At 39.2% G+C, this 23,046-nt stretch overlaps 1 protein-coding gene across 1 annotated transcript in view; it reads right to left on the minus strand.

The window, feature by feature from the left end:
• Positions 1-350: 350 nt before the first annotated feature.
• Positions 351-23,046, minus strand: part of dachb (dachshund b) — a 141,092-nt gene continuing 118,396 nt past the window's right edge. The window contains exons 8-12 of the mRNA XM_049568043.1: positions 18,827-18,927; positions 18,034-18,181; positions 17,590-17,757; positions 14,313-14,378; positions 351-2,024 (exon numbers count right to left, since the gene is read on the minus strand). Of these exons, the coding sequence (XP_049424000.1) occupies positions 1,987-2,024; positions 14,313-14,378; positions 17,590-17,757; positions 18,034-18,181; positions 18,827-18,927 (521 nt within the window). The 3' untranslated portion in view covers positions 351-1,986. The remainder of the gene's footprint in view (positions 2,025-14,312; positions 14,379-17,589; positions 17,758-18,033; positions 18,182-18,826; positions 18,928-23,046) is intronic.

Consider the following 23,046-nt stretch of genomic DNA (forward strand, 5'->3'; position numbering starts at 1 on the left):
ACGCAAAGGAGGAGAAACTTTGTACGGGTATCTTCTCTCCTTTGCTTAGTGAGTAATAGGACACAGTTGTGTTGACAGAGCAACCAACGTAATTCTGACTTGGGTACAGCTTTATAAATGTGTGTGTGTGTGTGTGTGTGTGTGTGTGTGTGTAAAACACCACAAGACAGCAGTCATTATAATACTGTATATTTGCAGTCAGCTCAAACCCAGAGAACAGTGACAGACTGAGAGATCATCAGGAGAAAAAAAAATAAAAATAATAAAAATAAAACAGGGAAACGCTGAATGTTTGTTTCTATCTACACGGAATATCCCTTTAACCCCGATCGTCCCCACCCGCCCCTCGTCCCTCCCACCCCCTCCATCCCTCCCGTACACATTTCAAATAGTAATCAACAAATAAACAAACAAATAAAACACGCAGTGGAATAAACAAAACCGCAACACAACAGTCTGCACTCTTAGTAGGTCAGAAAATCAGGGGAATAAAAAGTTCCTTGCGTTTGTTGTGGCTGAGGAGCGCTTGATTTTCACACCTGAAGTGCTCTTTGTCACTTTGAAGGGGGTGATCAGGGTTAAGTTCTCTCGAATCTAACTTAAAATGTTTTTGTAGTTTTAAAATGACAAACCAAGCGCTTCTCGTCTGACATTTGACAAACACCAGAAACTTGACCACTACTTCCTGCTCACGGGGGGGTCAAAAGGTGAAAACGTCCAAAGTCGAGGAAGAGAATTCAACGTACCTTTTTTAGGATATAATATTGTGTCTAAAAATCACTCCATTGTAATAAAAAAAGGGTTTCTTTTTTTGAACTTTTGAATCATTTGAGAAACTGATTTCACAGGTTATTAAGGGTGATAGAAAAAACTTCATACATCGAAAAGCTGCATCCAACATTTTCAGAGTAACGCCTCCTTACAGAGACAGAGAAGAGAAGAGAATAAAGGAAAGATAGATACCGAGGAAGCAAGGAAAGGGGGAGGAGATATTAGAGGAAGAGGAGCTGATTTATAGAAAAGAAAGAGGAGTGAGAGGGGGAAGAGGAGAGAAAGAGAGTTGGATGTAAGGAGTGTACGGAGGATAAAATAAGCCAAATGACAACATAAGAAAAGTTTTCCCATGCATTCTTTTCAGTCCCTGTACGGAAAACAAAAATGAATGAAACATGAGAGACAGAAATAGCCTCCCAAGTTGTTTTCCTCTGTTTTTTAAAACCCCGTCCCAATATTTTTTTTACACTTCTTTCTTTTTCTAAACCTCTCCTCCTCCTCCAGTCCTGAGCTCCTCCGATTAGCTGATTACCGTCCAATCAGAGGGGTGTTGACAGCCAGCCAGTGAGGTTGACTTAAGTTGCTTCCAATCCAAAGGGGTTTAAATCGTATTTTTCCTTCTAAGATTGTTTAATCTTTCTATTAATCCACTCTTGTCTTTCCGGCACCAATCAGAAACACTCGTTTGGTCCCGTGGATCACATTTAAAAGTCTGGAATTTCCCAATCACAATGATCCCTGGTGTTATTCTCCAAGTTGATTCGTGAGAACACGTCGACGTCAGTCCGGTCCGTCTGCTTTATGGTTTTCCTCGCCGTTGCTCGGGAATGATTTTTATCTTTCAGTTTGTGAAACAAACGCAGGATGCAGAAGTCCCGGTGCAGGGAGAGAAAAAGAGGAATGAATGGAGTGAGTTTTGTCTAAAAAGAAGAAGAAAGAGAAGAAGGAAGTAAAGACAGAGAGACAGACGACCCCACTGAGTCCAAATCAGGGGTGTGCGCCCTCTTTAGTAGTCTCATTGTTTCATAGCAACATCAAAAAGTCTGCGCGTAGCAAAGATTAGATTTCCCGCCTGGGGAGGTCGTTGCCATGGTGAATCCAGGCTGCCGTGGAAGCCGTGGTTGCTGTGGAAACGGGCTGGTGGAGTTCTTCTGTGCAGGAGGGGGGAAGAGGGGAATGGGGGCGGGGTTTCTGGAGGCGGAGTCCTTCTTTCTAGAACATCATGGGGGTCTTCAGAAACGACCGGGAGTCTGGGTAAAGAAATAAACACACAAAGAAAATTCGTTAATAAAACAGTGTTAGTAAAATTGGCATTGTCTTGCGAGTGTAGCTACGCAGGGCAGGAACTAAAACCAAAGTCATTTTCTTAACTGATTTAATCTGCCATTTATTTTCTCGGGTAATGGATTAATCATTTCTGTTCAGGAACACTTTGGTTTCAGGGTAAAATACGAAGATGGAAATAAACAAGTGGACAAGACAAAAGCAGTGTGCCGACACTGCAGAACAGCGGTCGGGTATGTACTTGGAAACACGTCTAACATGCTAACGCATCTAAAGCGACACCACCCGAGTTTGAACGTTAACCAGCACGACTAGAAAAAGCAATCTGGTGCAAACTACGATATCGTCGTTGTTTAAAAAGAAAGAGCGTTTCCCTGACCGTCGCGCTAAAGAAATAACCAACGCCATTGGAGTTGAGTAAAATTGTTTAAGCTGCACTTTAGATATAAGCATGTTTTGTTTACTGCACTTTAACAAAGTGGGAAAGCTAAGTAAGTTCCTAGGAGACTGAATCTGAGCACTCTTTAGAGCTGACCAGCTGCACTATACTTTTTATTTTAATTGAGTAAAACTGTTAAAGCAGAAATGTATATTTATATTTTTCATTCAAAAAATGTGTTAAAAAAACAGCAGGATTTTATTTTTCACTTTTATATTTCTATTTTCATTCAAACAATGTGAAAAAGCAGGATTTTATATATATATTTGTTTCATTCAAAAATTGTGTAAAAAGAGTTAACTGCTGTGGTGGTATGTTTTAATAAGGTTACCAATAAGTAAAAGATATTTAATAGTTGTGTATTTTTTTCATTACTGTACCGAAAAAAAACGAACCGTGACTTGTGTACCGAGGTACGTACCGAACCGAGATTATTGTGTACCGTTACACCCCTAGCAGCCACACAATTTGGTAAAAAAGACATTTTAAAGGCTACAGTAGAATGCTTTTTAGACTCCGCTCCGTTGTGTTTGCCTGTAGTGTGCGTATGCCACGTAATGCCTCACGTCATTACGTGGTATCGGATTGGTCATAGGCTGTACTTGCCGATACCCGATACCGCATTTTAGGCAGTATTGGAGGCATTTCCGATACTGGTATCGGTATCTTTTTTCTGCACCTGGCATTCTGCTGATCCGTCTGTGGTGTAAATAATTAGAGTTATAGCCTGGCCTTTAATTGAGCTCTCCTTTATTTAATTTTATTATTTTTCTTTAAAAAAAAAAAAAAAAAAAAAAAATTGTATTTATGATTATTGTGTATTTATTTATTTTTATTAATCTGTTTTTATTTAGCGAGCATATTCTTCTACTTTGTTACTGGTTTATTTATTTTTAACTTATTTATTTTCCTATTTATTGAAAGATCTAAAATGTCGTCCTTTGTTCTGAGTTTTTATCCTGCCTCTGGTGTTTCCTTACTCATGATAGTGTTTTTTATGAGTGCTGTTATAATAGCCTGTTACTGTTTAGTCCTTACCATTACAGTCTCTGAATTTATGTGTGTGTCTAAGTGTGTGTGTGTGTGTGTGTGTGACTATGATTTTTACAGCAGACATATATTGGTTGTAAATATTGGCTATCAGTATCTCAGCTCTGAAAAAACCATATTGGTCGATCCCTACTGTTCAGCTCTATAACCATTGCAAATGTGAGTAACTTGCCCTCCTCGACTTGGAAAAGTTGTTTTATTTATTAGCGGTAATTAAATATAACAAAGACCAAATTGTCATGGAAAAAATGGATTCCCGTTTTATCTGCCTTGCTCTTAAACTTGCAGCAATTTGTGCAGTACACAGGAGTTACACCCACATTCCCAAACGCCATCCATCTAAACTCAAAATGCTCACTTAAGCTTTTACACTTATTTACCCGACGCCATTTAATCATGAGTGGCTGATCAGTACTGTACGAGCGCAACTCTCACCTGAGGATGAAAAGGAAGTGAGATGGCTCACTCCTTAGCTACTTCCTGTGTTAAATTCCTTTTTACCACCTGCCTGTAGCTAGATTTACCAGGCCATGAGGCATTATACATGCCCCAGGCAATCAGGTGATCCTTATTAAAGAGCCCTGATATACAGTAAGTACAGTATAGCCTTGTTACCCTCAGCTTGGCACGTACTGTCGGTGTTTCACCGCTGTACGACACCACCGTGAAACCAGAGGCCTTAAACTAACATGTCTGCAGCATCACCCCGTCCCCACTGTAAGAAATCACCGTGCTTTCAAACCTCTCGTCGCCCCCAGCCTGCACACTCAGCTGCTGCAGCTTCTCCCAGTGTTTCCAGAGCACATCTAATAAGCTCTATTTGTACAGGAACTTGGTAGTTTGATGATAATTATTAAAGCAGGACGTGGTGTTTTTAGCTGAATTTGTTGCGTCTTGTTCTCCCTTTATGCAGCATCCGTTTATGATAGAAATCTCATATCTCCAATTTTGCCAGGGTCGGCTCTCCTTCTCTCCCTCCGTCTTTCTCTCTCTCTCATTTCACCTCCGTCGTTCTCCTTCCGCTCCCTGTAGTGCTGTTGCTGCACCCACCCACACAGGAGCACGTGCACACACACACACACACACACATGCATATAACAGAACCAGAAACACACACTCACATGCACACCTTCCTCTCCCTGCGGTGTCATTGTTTTCTGCGAACGTTGCAAAGTGTTTACATTTCTGCATAACAGCAACCATAAACCTGCCCTCCCTCCTCTTTCTCCTCTTTCCATCCTGCACTTCTCTCTTTCTCTTGCCCTCCACCACTTTTTTTTACTTATCTTCCTCTGCTCTTTGTCATCATCTTACCCTTTAGTTTTGTCCTCTATTCATCATTCTTTGTTTTTTTAGATATGAAACAGGTCCTCCGTGTTGGAATAAAAAAAACTTTCTTAAATTTTCTCTTTCATCTTGTGCTCGCCCCTCGTTTCCTCCTTCATATTCCCTGCCTTCCCTCCTTTTCATCCCTCTCATCTCCTGCCCTTCCCTATTTTTATCACTCCACGATCCACTCAAACCCCCTCCTCTCCTCCTCTTTCATCCCTCTATTCTACATGCATCCCCTCCTCCTCCTCACCTCCCCTCTGCTCCCTCCTGTCCTCTATCTGTTACTCTCATATTATTTTTATCCCGACCCATTCTTCTCTCTGTCCTCTCCTGTCCTTTCTTTTTCTCCTTTAGGCAGCAGGTTTGGCCCGCTGCTTTAAAAACTGTCCTGCAACTTGAAAAAAAAGTCGCAGCTTTGATCCCCCCACTGTTGTCCTTAAAACTTGAATCTGTACCTTCACCATTTCATGTCAGCGTCGTCTAGTGTTGTTCAGATTTGTGCGTTTTCTGTGGCTGAATTAATTCTAGTACGCTGCCCGTCTGCCTGACGATAACCCCTGCATTTAATGCTTTTTTCATTATCAATAAAGTGGCCATTTTTTTTTCTTTTTGGATTAATGGTTTGCTTTATAAAATTAATTAATAATAATTAATAAATAGTCACATCACAGACGCTGTAACCAGAGAATGTTTGACATTTTAACTTAAAAAAAAAATGACTGAAACAATTAATAAATCAACAAAATTGATGAAAATGAATGAATAGATTGAGTGCATAATTAATACAATCTTCAAACTAGAGGAAGTGCTGACGATTATTTCACTTAATGATTAATCAGTACATTTTCACTCTGTAAAATATTTTTAAAAAGATTTCTGTTAGGTTAAAAATGTAATATTATTTTATTTATTTATTTATTTCATGAAGTGTAAAATGTGTTCAGTTCACCTAAACATGTCGAGGATTTCCAAACAGGCAATGTAGTTAAAATTACACAGGGTGTCTTAAATTCAGTGTTACAACAGTAAGGCCTTAAAAGTCATTAAATAGTCTCAAATTTGAATTTTTTTTTAATTTAATCTAATTTAATTTATCCGTGTTTTAATTACTTTCTGTGACAGTGAGTGAAGTGTTTCTGTGTACAAGTCCACATTTCTAATGTTACTAATCTATAACTAAAACTATAACACTGTTATTTTACTTCATACTTTCACTATACTTGCAAAATGTAGATTGATTTAACTCACTCTAATAACCTGCCATGCTTAAATAAGGAAAACATGATTTGTCCAAGAATCGGTTAAAACTTATTAGCATTAAATTTAACTGTCTGAGAGCTGTAGACTCCTTGTTATAATAAAACATCCTGGGTCCTTAAAAAGTCTTCCTCATATTTACTAATAAAAAGCCGTAAAAGTATTCAATTGTCTTCAATTCAGATTTGATGGTTCTTAAATGTTTTTTAGCCACGTCATAGCAGCAACTTCCAGTTTCAAGGTTTACTGTAGGGATGCGCTCAATTAGCCGTCTAAACAATTAAATGTCCGCCCCCTCGCTAGGCGCCACCAGAAATATTAGTCGGTTAAACCAATTGACCCTTTGTTGGCCTTCTGATTGGTCTGCTGACCCACCAGCCAGAGTGCTCCTCCCCATAGCAACAGTTGCTGACTTACTGGGGTTCGTCAAACACCGCCCCAGGCGCAAATGCCATGGTGAAACTAGAGCTTCTAGCTGTCGGATAAATCAGTGAGTTATATTATTTGAACATGGGTGTGCTTGGGGTGTCTGCAACAGTGACTCGAGATATCCAGAACATGTTCTCAGAGTAGTTGTTATTCCAGTCACTAGCTATGTTTCCATCCAAACACCGCCCCAGGCTCGTTGTTAATGGCGTCATGGTGAAACGCAGAGCTTTCTAGCTGTCAAACGCGGATAAATCAGTGAGTTATATTATTTGAACATGGTTAAAAGGTGTGCTTGGGGTGTCTGCAACAGTGACTCGAGATATCCAGAACATGTTCTCAGAGTAGTTGTTATTCCAGTCACTAGCTATGTTTCCATCCAAAAGTGATTCGAATCATTGGGAAATGAGCATTAAAAGAAATACGAATCCTGTGTGTTTCTATTAAATGTACGGACTTTGGTGAAAACTACAAACGAGTTTTCCGCAGAGCCGGAAACAAAACAAGTCTCGCATTTTTCTTCTTCTACGTTTTCTGGCGGTTGGCAACCAGCTTGTAAATGCATTACCGCCTTCCCAACCCGGAGTGTGGATATCACCATGGAGAGAGGTGCGCTACGTCAGACTTAATTCGAACATAGCTGTTTCCATTCCCTGTTTTGCGAATCAGCATTTTTTCAAATCAACCAAAACCCGGCTAAAGCGAGCGTATTTTAGTTTGTGTGAATCAGGGGATTTTAATTCAGATTTTGGCGTTTCCATCATAATTTTCCGATGCGATACTTCTAGATGCGCATCTAAACAGGCTGATGGAAACATGGCTACTGACAGACTCGAGGGGCACATCTGTGGAGATGACACGGGCGAGAGAGCTAGCAGCCGCGGGGGGGGGCCGCTCATGTTAGTGGCCATGGCTACCGTCAGACATCGGAACAAAACAACGATTTTCACAAGTTTTCGGATATGTCACGTAATGCCCGTTCACTCAACTGTAGCCACGTTTGTTCTCTATCACGGACACCACGTTTTGGACAGAATGATCGATTCAATTCGAATTACGAGAAAGTTAAATCTCCCGGTTTTTTCCATCGTTTCCTATGGGAATGAACCCCGCAAGGCTTGGCTTGTCAAGCCTAGCAACAGTAACCAAGGGGGGCGGGGCCATCTTCTTAACTGTCATGCAATTACTATCATTTCTGTCATTTCTGTTCTGTGCCCCACATTTCAGAGACAGTTTATTTATTTTTTATTTTACTGGTTAACTTTTGACTGAGTCGCTGTCATGTTCACGTTCATAGCACACAATGCAAAGTGTCTCGTACTTCAGCCGCATTTAAAATCCGCCATGGTTGTTGAAGATTTTGATTAAAGGCATTTCCAAGCATTTAATGTTTTGTTTTTTGTCTTCCAGTTCCCCAAGACGTTCTTGAAGTTGTTCTCGCCGCTGCCCGCAGTCGATTTAAAGGTGCTCCACCTGTGAGTAACTCCTTCATTCTTTTTCTCTGTGTGCATTGCATTGTGGGATACCCATTTTCATCCGCGTATTTTCCCAACAAGATGTAGACAAAATGTAGGGAACAGGAGGATATTTTTTATTCTCTTATTTCTGTCTCCGTTTTGACCTGGCAACCCTGTTTCCTTTCCACTCTCACCTCCATCTGTCACCATAAAACACACCTCCAGCCTCGGTGTGTGTGTGTGTGTGTGTGTGTGTGTGTGCGGGCTGTCCTGGTTAAAAATGACGCTGACCTGCCTTGTTAAAAGTCTATCAGCTGGGTGGAGGAAATGTCACCAGGTCTCGGAACAAGGTCACATTTTTCAACTACCTCCCGAGGAACCTACACACTCCTCCTCCTCCCTCTTTCTCCTGTCCTCCTTTTCCTCCTCTTTCTCTCCTCACACATATACATTGATCTTTCTTTCCCCCCTTTCCTTGCCCTTTTGCTCTTCCTCTCACGTCCTCCTTTTTGTTTTTCTTTGCCCGTCTTACTCCCCTTTCCTCCTTTTCCTCTCCATGCTGCTCCCCACCCTAATTTCTTTCCCGCTTCAGTCTCCTACGTTCCTCTCCTCCTTTCCCCTCCTATTTTTCCTTCTTCCCCCCATCCTCTCTGTCATCTTTTGCTCTCCTCACTCCCACTTTCACCTCCTCCTCCTCCTCCTCATTTCTTTCCAATGGTCCATTTCTCTCCACTTTCTTTTCCGACTCCTCTCCATCTCTCACCTGTTCTTCCTCTCCTTTTCTGCCAGTTTAGTTCCGTTCTTTTTCCCACTTGTCCTTTTCCTTCCTTCCTCTTAACTCCTTTTTGCCATCCACATCCCCCCTTTTTCTCCTCTCATCCTCTATCCTTTTCTTTCCTCTTCTCATCCCCATTTTTTCCTGTTCTTTCATCTCATTCTTGTCTTCCTCCAAACTTGTGCTCTCCTCATTCACACTTCCCCCTCCATCTTTCTTCTCCTGTTTGTCCTCTTTTCTCCCCACTCCTCCTCTTCCTTTTTATTCCTGTTTATCTTTTCAGCTCCCCTCATCCCCTCTTCCTTTTTCCTCTTCTAACCTCATCACAGCTCTCCTCATCCCTCCCCTCCTGCTTCTCTACACTCTTCTTGTCTTTCTCTTTTCTTCTTCTCCTCTTTTGTCTCCTCCTCTTCCTTTCACTTGCTCTCACCTTGTTTTTCTTTTCTCTTCCTCCTTCCTCCCTCTCATGCTTCCCTTCCTCCCCATCACTTTTCTCTCCACTCCTCCACCTGTTCCTTCATCCCTTACTCACACCCTTCCCTACTTTCCAGCTCTCCTCACTCCTCTCCTTTCGCTCCTATTTTGCTCTTCCTCTTCTTCCCCTTTTTAGTTTTTCTTGTCCCTCTCTCCCCCTTCTCCTCCTCTCTGATCCTCCACACCTCTATTTCCAACTCCTCCACCTCTGCACTCCTTTTCAATTCTTCCCTTTCTTTTAGTGGTCCTCCTCACCCTTTTTCTCCTCTACACTTCATCTTTTCTTCAACTTCAACCACATCTCTTTCCTCTACTTCTCACATCCCCCTTTCTTTCCTATTTCCTCTTCTTATTCCCACTTTCTCCTCCTCCTCCTCATCTAATCCCTCTCCGTCTTTCTTCTCCTCCACCTGTTCTACTTTCTCCTCATCACCCAGTTCTTCTCCTCTTAACCCCTTTAGCTGCCCTCTTCCTCTTCTCCTCGTATTTTCCCCTTCCTTTCTTATCCTCCCCCATAACCACATTTCTCTCCTCCTCTTTACTTGATGCCTTTTTCATCCCTTCTTTTCCACCTCCCCCTGCTCTTCTTCTGCTCCTCCTTATCTTTTAATCATCCCCTCCATATGCCCATCTTCCTCCTCTTCTTACTCACACCCTCTCCTTTTTAGCTCTCATCTCCTCTTTTCCCTTTTAGCAGTCCTCATCCCCCTTTTTCTTCTTCTCCACGCTCCGTTTATTCACTTCTTCTTTTCCTGCCATATCTTGCACTTCTCTCATCTCCTTCATCTTCCCTTTCCCCCATCTTTTCCTCTTTTTATTCCCACTTTCTCCTTCTCGTCTTTCTCCTCCTCCACCTGTTCTACTTTCCCCTCATCGCCCAGTTCTTCTCCTCTTAACCCCTTTAGCTCCCCTCGACTCTTCCTCTTATCCTCCCCCTCACAACCAAATTTCTCTCCTCCTCTTTCATCCCCTTTTCTCTTCTCAACTTTTTCCCTCTTGTCCACTCCTCTCCATCACTCCTGCCCTCCACCTGTTCTTCCTTCTCTGCTCTTCCTCATCCTTTCGTCTCACTCTTTCATCTCTCCTCCTCTCTCATCTCCTTCGCCCTATCTTTCCCCATCTTTTCTAATATCTTTACCGGCCAATTAGTCCGCTCGTCTTTAAACAAGCGAGATAAACCGATCGTACCTCTTCTCTTTTTAACCTCACTCTCTTCCCTGCTCCTCGTTTTTTTTTCTTTCTCTCCCTCTTTCTGATTGTAATGCGATGTCTTTCTTTGTATTCAGCAGTTTTCTCCTCACTCGTTAATTAAGAGTGTGGAAGGTGAGAGAGGCAGGGGAGAGGGGTGTGTGTGTGTGTGTGTGTGTGTGTGTGTGTGTGTGTGTGTGTGTGTGTGTGAGTAAACCACCGTAGGTGCAAAATGCTTTTATGGCAGGAGGGATGAGTGTGTGTTTGTCAATGTGTGTGTGTGTGTGTGTGTGTGAGCAAGGCAGCAAAGGGGTCCTACTGGGCCAATCAACATTAATGAAATCAGGTGGGTCTGTGTGTGTGTGTGTGTGTGTGTGTGTGTTTGTCGGAGTGCTTGGCTTGCAGAAGAGAGGGGATCTAAAAGGGGTCTAAAGAGGAGAGAGAGCTAATTAGAGTTCCCTGTCTCACCAGAGTGAGGATCAAACACACACACACACACACACTAAAATACACACCTGCAGGTACAGAGTACACACACACACACACACACACACACACACACACACAGGGTGAGTGTGTGTGCCTGTAGATATTCATTTATACACACGCAGAGTTTCAAGTGAAGGTTTTCAATGTCAGGGAGGACTGAGCACAGCTGGTGGAAAGAGGACGACACATGCATACTAACACACACGCCTCAGCACTGTACTTGTGAGGACCCTCACTGGCATAATGCATTCCCAGAGTCCATAACTTCAACCTAATTTCGGTGTCGTAACCCTCTAACAATCTTTTGAGGAACTGAGGACCAGAAATAACAACGATCCAAAAACATGTCCAAAATAAGGGGACATTTTAAACTACCTCCGCTCACTATAATATCAGCACTCACTTTGCAAAAATAAAAAAATATACTTAATTTCCAAATATGTCCTTGCTTTTCAAAATGTACTTTACAAAGAAGTCCATGCTCTCCCAAAAATGTCTCCACTATTCAAAATATCACCATTTTGTTATCACTGCTGTCACTTTTGAATAAGCCCTAAATGAGGACAATTTTGGAGACTATCCAAAATTCTCCAATTTAGAACAGTGTTTTAATTCTCCAAAAACTGTCCCCATTTTCAAACAAATTCCTCAGTGGCCAAAAATGTCCTCGCAGTAACAGTAATCTCACTCCAAAAACACGTCCCTGCTTTCTAAAAACATGCGTAAAATGATGCTGCTTCAGAAAGGATGTCCTCACTCTCTAAAAATATAATTACTTTCTAAAAATGTCCCCTTTAGCCAAAAATTCAACACTTTCTAAACTGCACTCTCCTTCCAAAATGTCCACACTTTAAAACAATGTTCTAATTTTTCAAAATCTGTCTTTACTGTTCCAAATTGTCTTACTTTCTTGAAAGAGTCCTCATTTCTGCACTTCCCAGATAAAGAGAAAATGGTCACATTTTCAGAAAGTCTCCAAAAATGTCATCACCATATAAAATGTATTATGGCATTTTTTATGGCGTAGTATACTAGGACATTTTTTAAAATAATATATTTATTACTTTTTTTATGACATGCTATAATTACTTTTTTTTTTTTTATAGCATATTGTTAGGCCTGTCATGATAACAAATTCTGCTGGGTGATTAATTGCGTCAGAAATTATTGCGATAAGCAATAATATTGCGTAATATTGTGCTTTTAAGACCGTTTTTATTATTGTTGTAATTTTGCTGTTTTTAGACCATTTTTCAAACTTAAATAATGATAATAAAGGCATATTGATGCAAGTACACACTTATAAAGAGAAATAAACATTTATTTAACAAGAATATGTAGGAATGTAAAAAAAGAAAATTTAAATATCTGAAATAACACGTAAAAATATCGAAATAAATACAAAAAAATAGACTGTCAGTCTCTCTTTCTCTCAGGTGTGCAGTTGAGTTGGTCGTATTCATTCCAAATTACTGGGCTCCCCTCTGTCATTTGGTTTAAATCCAAAACACTCCCACACAGGGGCCGTGGCATTTGGTTTAGGAACAAGTTCCCTGTCTTTCTCTTACGCTCAACTCTCTTTTGTTTCCCCTCCGCCTCGTCTCCCCCTCACGAAGATCGCACTGTGTGTGTGTAGCCCATAGCCCCGCCTCCCCCACAGAGACAAAGACACTTGTTGACGAGAGCTTTCCCTCCGTTCATTACGCTAATGAACCAACTCACCTGGCTGCCAGACGATGCACGGCAGTGAACACTCTTGTCGTCCAGTCTCTTTGGTGGAGAGAGACGAGGAAAACAAACACGCATGAATATGGCAATTAATCACAGCCGCAAAAGTTACCGTCTTCCTTTTAATTTACTGTGCAGTTAACCGGCTTATCACGACATGCCTACACATTATACTATGACTGTTTAAAAAACTTTTATGCAACAAATGTTTTTTTTTAAGTGGAATTTTTAACAACATACTACACTGACTTTTTTAAATAGCATTTTTATGACACAATTTAAACAACAATACACTATGACTTTTTATGGCATGCTATACTAAGACATTTTGGTGACATTTTTGTGAAACTTTTTGACGACAAACTATACCATGCCATTTTTGTTTGACAGTTTTTATGGCATGGTATACTACAACTTCTTTTTGTTTTTTGTTTTTTTATAAAATGACTTATTCATGACTTTTAATGACATGCTATACATGACTTTTTTTAATAGGATACCGTACTATGACTTTTCTAAAAATTTTGTAACCATTTTTATGCAAGGCCATACTATGAGGGTTTTTAAACTTTTTTATAGCATTTTTTACGGCCATGAACCATGACTTTTTTTTTTTTTTTTGGTTATTTTTTTACATTAAATATACTATGACTTTTTATGTAGCATTTTATTTTTGATTTTTGATGACACAATATATGTATATGTTTTTTGTGGCATGCTATACTAGGCCATGACTTTTAATTTGTTTTTCCTGACATGATTTTATAACATGGTATACTATGACTTTTAAATGACCATTTTATGTCATGCTATACATTTTTTTAATGACAACTTTTGTAGGTTTTTTGGACGTGTCCATGCTGTTTATTTCTACGGCGTGTTACACTTCACTGACTCATTTATAACATTCTTTGACCATACAACGACTTTTTTCTAGCAATTTTTGTGACACACTAAACTTTTTTTTATGGCATTTTTATGACATACTATACTAAACTGCACTCACTGTCCAAAGTGTTTTTGTTTCCATTAAGTGTCTTTAAGCAGCCTACTTTAAATTTTTTAGCATATGTTATAACTGTCCAACAATGTTCTCACCTGCAAAATATGTCCCTGTCTCCCAAAACATGTCCTGATTTCCCAAAATTACATTTTTCCAAAAGCGCCTTTACTTTCCAAAATAACTCACCCTCCAGGTCTATAATTCAGCACAAATGCACAGCCTTAAAACTCAAATATCCACACTTACACACACTGACATGAGCTCAATGAAATATTTCCACACACTCACATGTGTGTCTGATAAGGTGCGTACATCAAAGGGAGGCCACAGTGTCTCTGTGTCTGCTTAATGTCTCCACTAATCTAGCCTGGGCCCCAACACACACACACATATGCCCACCACGTGTTTGTGTCTGAGTGTGTGTGTTTGTACCAACTTGTAAATCTGCCTTTGAACACACTTGTGTACAGTGTTGTATCTGTTTATATGTGCTGTGTGTGTGTGTGTGTGTCTGTATCAGCATGACTCTGCATGCATGAGTGTGTATCTGACTGTGTGCCTGTTTTATGATTTTTTTTTTTTTTTTTATCATTTTTATTTGTGTGTGTGTGTGTGTGTGTGTGTGTGTTCAGGTACCTTGTACAGCGCCGTTGTCTTGCTGGTTTCCATTAACTTCAGGCTTATCCTCGGCTACAGCAGCGTCTGGTATGAAACACAAAGACAAGACAGAGTCTCAGTGGGTCGGCCAATAAAAAACAAACAGCACCTTGTAACTGTGTGCAGGTCAAAAACAAACTGGATTAACAAAGACGCCACAAACACAACCATTTGTCCAGAGGATTCGATTCTTGGATGTTATTTTGCTTGTTTCTCTTGATGTTAATCGTCAAAGCTCTTCAGCCGCTCTGTTAAAAAACATGTTCTGATATTAGAAACACAAAAAGAAATTGGCTGCTTTCTCTCAACAGTTTTGGAAAACATTAGGTCTGCTATTACTGTTACTAGTCACCTAAAGAGGTTGATTATTTAAGTATCTGTTTTATAGAGCAGCTCATTTTTACATATATGATGTGCCACTAATTTTCTCAGTTCATTCTTTAGTCTATAAAATGTCAAAAAATAGGGAAAAATTCTCACCAGAACTCAAAGTGACGTCTCCATATTGCTTTCTTTGGTTGAAACAAAAGTCCAAATCCCAAATATATTCACTTTACTATCATTTAACACAAAGAAAAGCATCAAATCCTCAGATAAACAACTGCAGCCTACAAATATTTGGCTTTTTTTCTTTGGGCTGACATTAAGCATTTTGTTGCACTGAAGCTACACACATTAACACATTCACTGCTGCTGGTGATTACACTGAATTTTATGGAAGAAAGAAAGAAGAACGGCAGCAGTCTGTTTTTAAGAGCTTCAGTCAGTAACAGTTACATACAACACGTGTTCTTTGAGATAAACTCACGTATGGAGAATTATGACACAAACAAGAGAGGCGAGCCAGAAGACGAAAACTATCCAGAGCCATGGCCCTCCAAAACAATGCCCCTACTTGAAGAAATATGTGCTGAATTTATAAAATGTTCTCACTTTCCTAAAATGATTTTAATTTTACCTGCACAAAAACCCTCACAGACTTTCCAAAAACTAAAATAAATTCTGGTGTTTTGAGGACCAGACACTGGCACTATATAGAAAAGTCCTGAAACAATGGTACTTTTAAAATTGGCCTTGCTTACAAACAAACGTTTTAGCTTTTCAAAATGTAGACGCTTCTCAAAAGATGTCCCTATTCCCAAAAACAAACATTCAAACTAGGCGCATTATTAACCACTTAATTTTTAAGAAAAAAAGTGCAAAATGACACATAACAAAAAAGGCCTTTCATTTTAGTCTGGTGCAATGTATGGGTGCTTTCAGACCTAGAGTTGTCTTGCTTTGGTCTGAATCAGGGACTAATTTTGTCACGAAGTTGTATCATTGCCTAGAGTTGATTCGTGTTCTCACAGCAGCATTTACAAGAGGACCAGATCAAATGCCTCGTGTAAGAAAGTTGCTCTTGATTGGTCAGAATTTCCATGTGGTGGTTCAGCAGCACAAATTGTAAACAAATTCTGAATTGTAAACAAATTGTCCCTCCAGAGTTGCCGCTGGGCTGTGTGATAAGCGAGGTTCCGCCGTTAGGTGTGGCTGTGTTGCTCGGAATAAAGAGAGAAGCGGTTGCCGCTGAACCTGTTGTCTCGACTCCTGCCTGTTAATTGCTCATTAGCTGCACTCAGTTAGGCGAATCCAGGGCACTCGGTAACAATACATTGGAAAGCGGAGGCAACAATGAACAACATAGATGATAAACCTGGCCATTTTTGTTGTTTTGATCCATCCGATCTTTTATTACCGATTCCGATTTTGTAAAAATAATGTGATCGGTGCCAATACCCGATCTGAGGATTGGATCCAGACATCCCTATTGCTGACAGACAACCAGTTACACACAGTATGATGGAAACATCGTACCCACTGTCCACCCTCTGGTCTCTACGCCAGCCTTGTCCGCTCCGCACTGCGCATCACCCAGTTCAAGAGGGAGCTAGCTAATTGTGCCGCTCATTCGCGAGTACTGCTGGTAACGCCATCCTGCCACCTAGAGGGCATTGCTGTGGAAACATGGTGGGCCACCCTCCAGTCTCCCCTCAGGTAGCCTCGGTAAGTAAGCTCGTTCATTTTGAGGCGCAAAACTATGGCGTTATATTTGTGTCATATGTCGTGCACGCGGATAACACATCTGCACGCGCGCAGATCTCTCTCTCGTGTAAATTATTTCGTGTCACGCACGCAGGTTTCAACTGCCGCGCACACTTGTTTGATCTTCGCGCGCATATTCAGCAACAGAGTGAAGCAGAGGCGGGTGCGTGCGAGTAAAAAACAGCAGCGACACACACAACAACACTGTGCAGCTGCTTTGCGCGCGCTGGCTCGCTCCTGCTCTCGTTCTCTCTCTCCCCTGTGCACACTCGCGGTGGAGCTCTGCTCGCTCGAAGCAAGGACTTTTGACACTTTGGGGGCGGAGACCAAGGCTGACCCCGGCCCTCTTATGATTGGTCATGTTCCAGCCACCCACGTGGGAGCCTTTTCGGTTTTCTGCTGATGACAGCTTCCGTCACAGACAGGAAGCTCAGTGGGTTTTTGTTTTTTGTTTTTTTAATTGAAAATAGAACAATTTACAACAATATATGGCAGTTGTTACATTCTTCATAATATGCTCTTACACAGACGGAGCACAGGAAACAGAATAAAACAAAAAAGACATGAAAAATATAGAAATTAAAATCGCTAAGGGGCATCTTCTAATAGTCTAATGTTATGAGCGTGACACGAAATAATTTACACGAGAGAGAGATCTGCGCGCGTGCAGATGCGTTATCCGCTCGCGCGACATATGACACAAATATAACGCCATACAAAACCCCTTTAGTATTGTCAACTGTGCTAGCATCACTCGTGCTGAGACTGCTAATGCTGTAAACAGAGATAATGTTGGTAAAGCTCCTAAAGGGAGTTTGCGTCTCAAAATCGACCTGCTTACTCACCTGGGCGACCTGTGTGGGGACTGGAGGGTGGACACAATGTTTCCACAGCAACACCATTGGGTCGGGATGACATTACCAGCAGAAATACTGCATGAGGCACGGCTAGTTAGCTTTCACCTGACGCAGGCGGTGTGCAGTGCAGTGAACTAAACACTGGCAAAATTAAACTTTAGACCGACATGCATAACCACTCAAAAATATTTTCAGCAGTTAACCCATTAATGGTTAACCATTGACATCCCAATCTTAATCAAAGACAGGAAGAATAAGGAACAAAAAAGTAAAAGAGCAAAGAAACGCACGTAAACGCTAACACGCCGTCTTACCATTCTTCTTGTTGTTGGCGGCATGCAGCGGCTCAGGAGACGGGGAGGACGAGGACGAGTGTTTGAGAGCGTCCTCCACTCTCTCCCTCCTCTTCGACTCAAACTCCAGCGCCTCCTGCAGCTTCCTCTTGGCCTTCTTCTCCTTCTTCAGACGCTTCTGGATGGAGGCTGAAGGAGGAGACGAGAAAGAGATACGATTAGGAGGGGAAAAGTCTCAGCAGTCAGTCTGTGTTAAATGGTCACCTCTTATGTTAGGTCCAACATTTCTCAGTGGGCCTTTCAACATCGTATACGTCGTCCAAGATGAACAAAAAAAATTTCTTTGTCACGTTCAGCCTTTGCTTTAGGCGCTTTATGTTCTGGATGTCAAACAGTAACAGTGTCCCTGTATCGTTGGTGTTCAGACAGAATGTCAACGGGCTGTTTTGTTGTGCTAATCTTCACCTCTGCTCTGTAGTTCAGAGGTGAGCTGTCGTTCAAGACTCTCTCTCATCTCTCTTTCTCTGTACAGCTCCATCTTGAGCTCTCTTTTCTCCGCCTGGATTTGTTTGTCCTGCACCCGGGCGTTCTCCACCGCCACCTTCAACAGGCCCTGGGAGAAGAGACGGAGAAGAAAAAGTCGTCTGGTTATCGCAAAAATAACTTCCAAAGACACAAGTTCAGACAGATGTATTGTCACCACATCTTCTTTTCCTGAAAACAGACATCCTGACGACATCTGTTAGTTTTCAACCACAATACTGCGTCTCTTACTGGACTACTCCTGGATATGTTGGGAGCACTGCAGTCCAAATACAACATGAACAACAACAGTGATTACCTGCACAGCTGTGGTGTGTTTATGTCTCAATGATTGCTTGGAATAATCAACCAATTTAGTAATATTCCGTATTTTGTAACAGTTGCTTTCAACAGAGTAAAATGATTTATATTATTATGAAGGCTTAAGAGATAGAGTCAACTTTTTTTATTGTAATATTCCATGTTAAAATTGTTTGTAATACTAAAAAGTCTTGTATTTCTCATAACTTTCCTACTTTTCCTTTCCTGGGCAATGAACCTGATTCTGATTATTTTGTATATGTTATTATATGTTTATATTTTTTGTATGAAATGCACTTAACACGAAGGAGGGAATGAACCTAACCATGGTCACAATAAAGAATGTTTTGCTGTGTTGTGTTCAGTGATCCTTATTGATGATATTACACCACTGTAAAAACAACAGTTGTCATACCTGTATGTTGGTGAGCAGTGTCTCCACAGACGACAGGCCGTCAGCGAATAGGAACGGAGCAGGGAAGCCTGGGGGCAGGGCTTGACCCAGTGAAGACTCTTCTGTGGGAAATAATTAACAACACATTTGTTTGGTTTTTTTGTGGATTTTGGGTTACTCGTTTTTTTTATTTCTTTTTTTTTATGATATTTTCTTGTGACTGATACATGAATTCTTAAATTAAAAGAAGACCAGTATTGTCTTTGCTCATAAATGTTTCCTGGTATTGTAAAAACAGTTCTCAAAGTATTGATGAGTGAATACCTATTTAAGTGGTTAAAATATCATTGAGGGCTGCAAATGAAAACTGCTCACATGGAACAGAATATTTTTATCTCACTTCAACAGACTATCAATTTGCCCAGTCAAATCACTCTTTACCTAACAGCACTTTCAAAAACAGGAATTTCTAACACACTTAGCAAATGTCTTTAATTCTGACATTTTTTGACATATTATCCTATGACTTTTTCATGCAATTTTGAACGACATACTGTACTATGACTTTTTCAAGCAATTTTGAACGACATGCTATACTGTGTCTTTTTCAAGCAATTTCTAAGGACATTATCCGATGACTTTTTAATGCCTTTTTAAAAAACATACCGTACTATGACTTTTATGCAATTTTGGATGTCATACTATACTATGACTTTTTAATGCCATTTTGAACGACATACTGTACAATGACTTTTTCATGAAATTTTCAACGACATACTATACTATGGCTTTTTTATGCAATTTTGAACAACATACTATACCATGACTTTTTAAAGCAATTTTTAAGGACATATGACACAATTTTGAACAACATAGTATACTATGACATTTTTATGCAATTTTGAATGACATACTATTCTATCACGTTTTTATGGCATTTTGAAAAACTTAGTATGCTATGACTTTTTCATACTATTTTGAACGACATACTACACTATGACTTTTTTAATGCAATTTTTAAAGACATACTGTGCTATGACGTTTTTATGCAATTTTGAACGACATACTATACTATGATATTTTTATGCAATTTTTAATGACATATACTTTGACATTTTTAAGCAATTTTAAAGAACATACTATACCATCACATTTTTATGGCATTCTGAAAAACTTACTATACTAGACTTTTTCGTGCAATTTTGAATGACATACTATACTGTGATTTTTTTATGCAATTTCCAATGACATACTGTGCTATGAAATTTTTATGCAATTTTGAATGACATACTATACTATGACTTTTTCATGCAATTTTGAAGGACATACTACACTATGACTTTTTCATGCAATTTTGAAGGACATACTACACTATGACTTTTTCCATGCAATTTTGAATGACATACTATACTATGACTTTTTTGTGAAATTTTGAAGGACATACTATACTATGACTTTTTCGTGAAATTTTGAACGACATACTATACTATGACTTTTTTATGCACTTTTGAAGGACATACTATACTATGACTTTTTCATGCAATTTTGAAGGACATACTACACTATGACTTTTTCATGCAATTTTGAACGACATACTATACTATGACTTTTTCATGAAATTTTGAATGACATACTATACTATGACTTTTTCATGCAATTTTGAAGGACATACTATACTATGACTTTTTCATGCAATTTTGAAGGACATACTACACTATGACTTTTTCATGCAATTTTGAACGACATGCTATACTATGACTTTTTCGTGAAATTTTGAATGACATACTACACTATGACTTTTTCATGCAATTTTGAAGGACATACTACACTATGACTTTTTCGTGAAATTTTGAATGACATACTACACTGACTTTTTCATGCAATTTTGAATGACATACTATACTATGACTTTTTCATGCAATTTTGAACGACATGCTATACTATGACTTTTTCGTGAAATTTTGAATGACATACTACACTATGACTTTTTCATGCAATTTTGAATGACATGCTATACTATGACTTTTTCGTGAAATTTTGAATGACATACTACACTGACTTTTTCATGCAATTTTGAATGACATACTATACTATGACTTTTTCGTGAAATTTTGAATGACATACTACACTGACTTTTTCATGCAATTTTGAAGGACATACTATACTATGACTTTTTCATGCAATTTTGAAGGACATACTATACTATGACTTTTTTATGCAATTTTGAACGACATACTATACTATGACTTTTTCATGCAATTTTGAACGACATACTATACTATGACTTTTTCATGCAATTTTGAATGACATACTATACTATGACTTTTTCGTAAAATTTTGAATGACATACTACACTGACTTTTTCATGCAATTTTGAATGACATACTACACTATGACTTTTTCATGCAATTTTGAAGGACATACTACACTATGACTTTTTCATGCAATTTTGAACGACATACTACACTATGACTTTTTTTATGCAATTTTTAAAGACATACTTTAATGACATATACTATGACATTTTTAAGCAATTTTAAACAACATACTATAATATCACATGTTTATGGCATTTTGAACAACTCACTATACTATGACTTTTTTATGCAATTTTGAACGACATACTATACCATGACTTTTCCGTGCCATTTTGAACAACATACTATACTGACTTTTTCGTGAAATTTTGAAGGACATGCTGTACTATGACTTTTTTATGCAATTTTGAACGACATGCTATACTATGACTTTTTTTATGCAATTTTGAACGACGTACTATACTATGACATTTTTATGAACTTTGAATGGCATACTATACTATGACTTTTTATGCAATTTTTAACGACATACTATGCTGAATTTTTTTGATACAATTTTTAACGACATACTATACACAAATTTTTATGATTTTTTTATTGATGAAATTTTATGGCATAACACATTTGGATTGTGTGTTATGATTATTTTTAATGTCATACTTTGTTATGACATTTTATGACTTTTTCACTGAATACTATACTGACATCTTTTTGTTATACTGTTCTCATTGTGAATTTTTTTTTTGACTTTATATTTTCCAGGGCTTCGCTTTTCCTGCATGCCACACTTCTAGACTGTTATAAATATCAACATATCACATTATGAAAATAACAAGATAGAGCCTTGTTGTTTTAGTGTAGTAATAATAACATTATAATAATAGAAAAACGTTTTAAAACAAAGGGACAAATTGATTCTCCATAAAAACACAATAAAAGCTATTCAAATTCAAACATAGGACACAAAACTAGATAAAATCATTGAAATAGTTACAACAGATCAGTTGGTTAAACTTGGTGAAGGGAAGACGAAACAAATCCTTCATGGTTATAATAGTAATTTGCTTCTCTATTTATTAACATACTTTTCCCCCAATTTCCTATGAAAAGTGTTTTACAAGTAAAAATAATAGTATTATTTCAGTATCAAACAAACAAGGCTCAAACAAGATTCAAAACCATCCATGAACCTGCTTCCAAACTTTCCAAGGATTCAGTTGCTAAAAATGCATCGAAGGTTAGCTCAGCTACGCTGGCGATAGCTTTGTATTCACGGCACAGACAAGATAGTGATGTCAATCGTCTCATCTAACTCTCAGTGAATAAGTTTGTTTCAAAATTAGGACATAAATGTTTTGTGGATGTTTTCCATCAGCGATACCTCAACACAAGCTTCGAGTGAAGTTTATAAAATGTTGATGTTTACTAAGGTATAAAAGGCAACGAAGCAGCATCAGAGAAATCAATTACACCAAACACACACACACACACACACACACACACACACAGGTCGTTAGTATTCAGACAATCATGTGTGGTACTAATTGGCAAGGATTAAAGACATCCTTGATTTGTGTGTGTGAGTGTGTGTCTGTTCATTGCGAGTGCGTCACAGTGTCTGATCAGCCCTTAATGCCTAACACACTGACAACTGGGTTAACTCTGCTGTGAAATTAACGCTGATTAAGATGCACTCTAACACACACACACACACACACACACACACACACCATCTCTATCCCCTATCTGCCACTTCATCCATACATCCCTTTACTCCACCTCTCCTCTCATATCTTTCTTCATCACCTTTCCTCCACTTCCTCACTTGTTTTTCTCTCATCTTCATCTTCACAACCTTCGTCTTTCTCCCGTCACATCTTCTCATTTCCCAGTCCCCACATGTCCATTTTCTTTCTCTTTGTC

This window comes from Epinephelus fuscoguttatus, linkage group LG23, assembly GCF_011397635.1.
Source record: "Epinephelus fuscoguttatus linkage group LG23, E.fuscoguttatus.final_Chr_v1".
NCBI lineage: Eukaryota > Metazoa > Chordata > Actinopteri > Perciformes > Serranidae > Epinephelus > Epinephelus fuscoguttatus.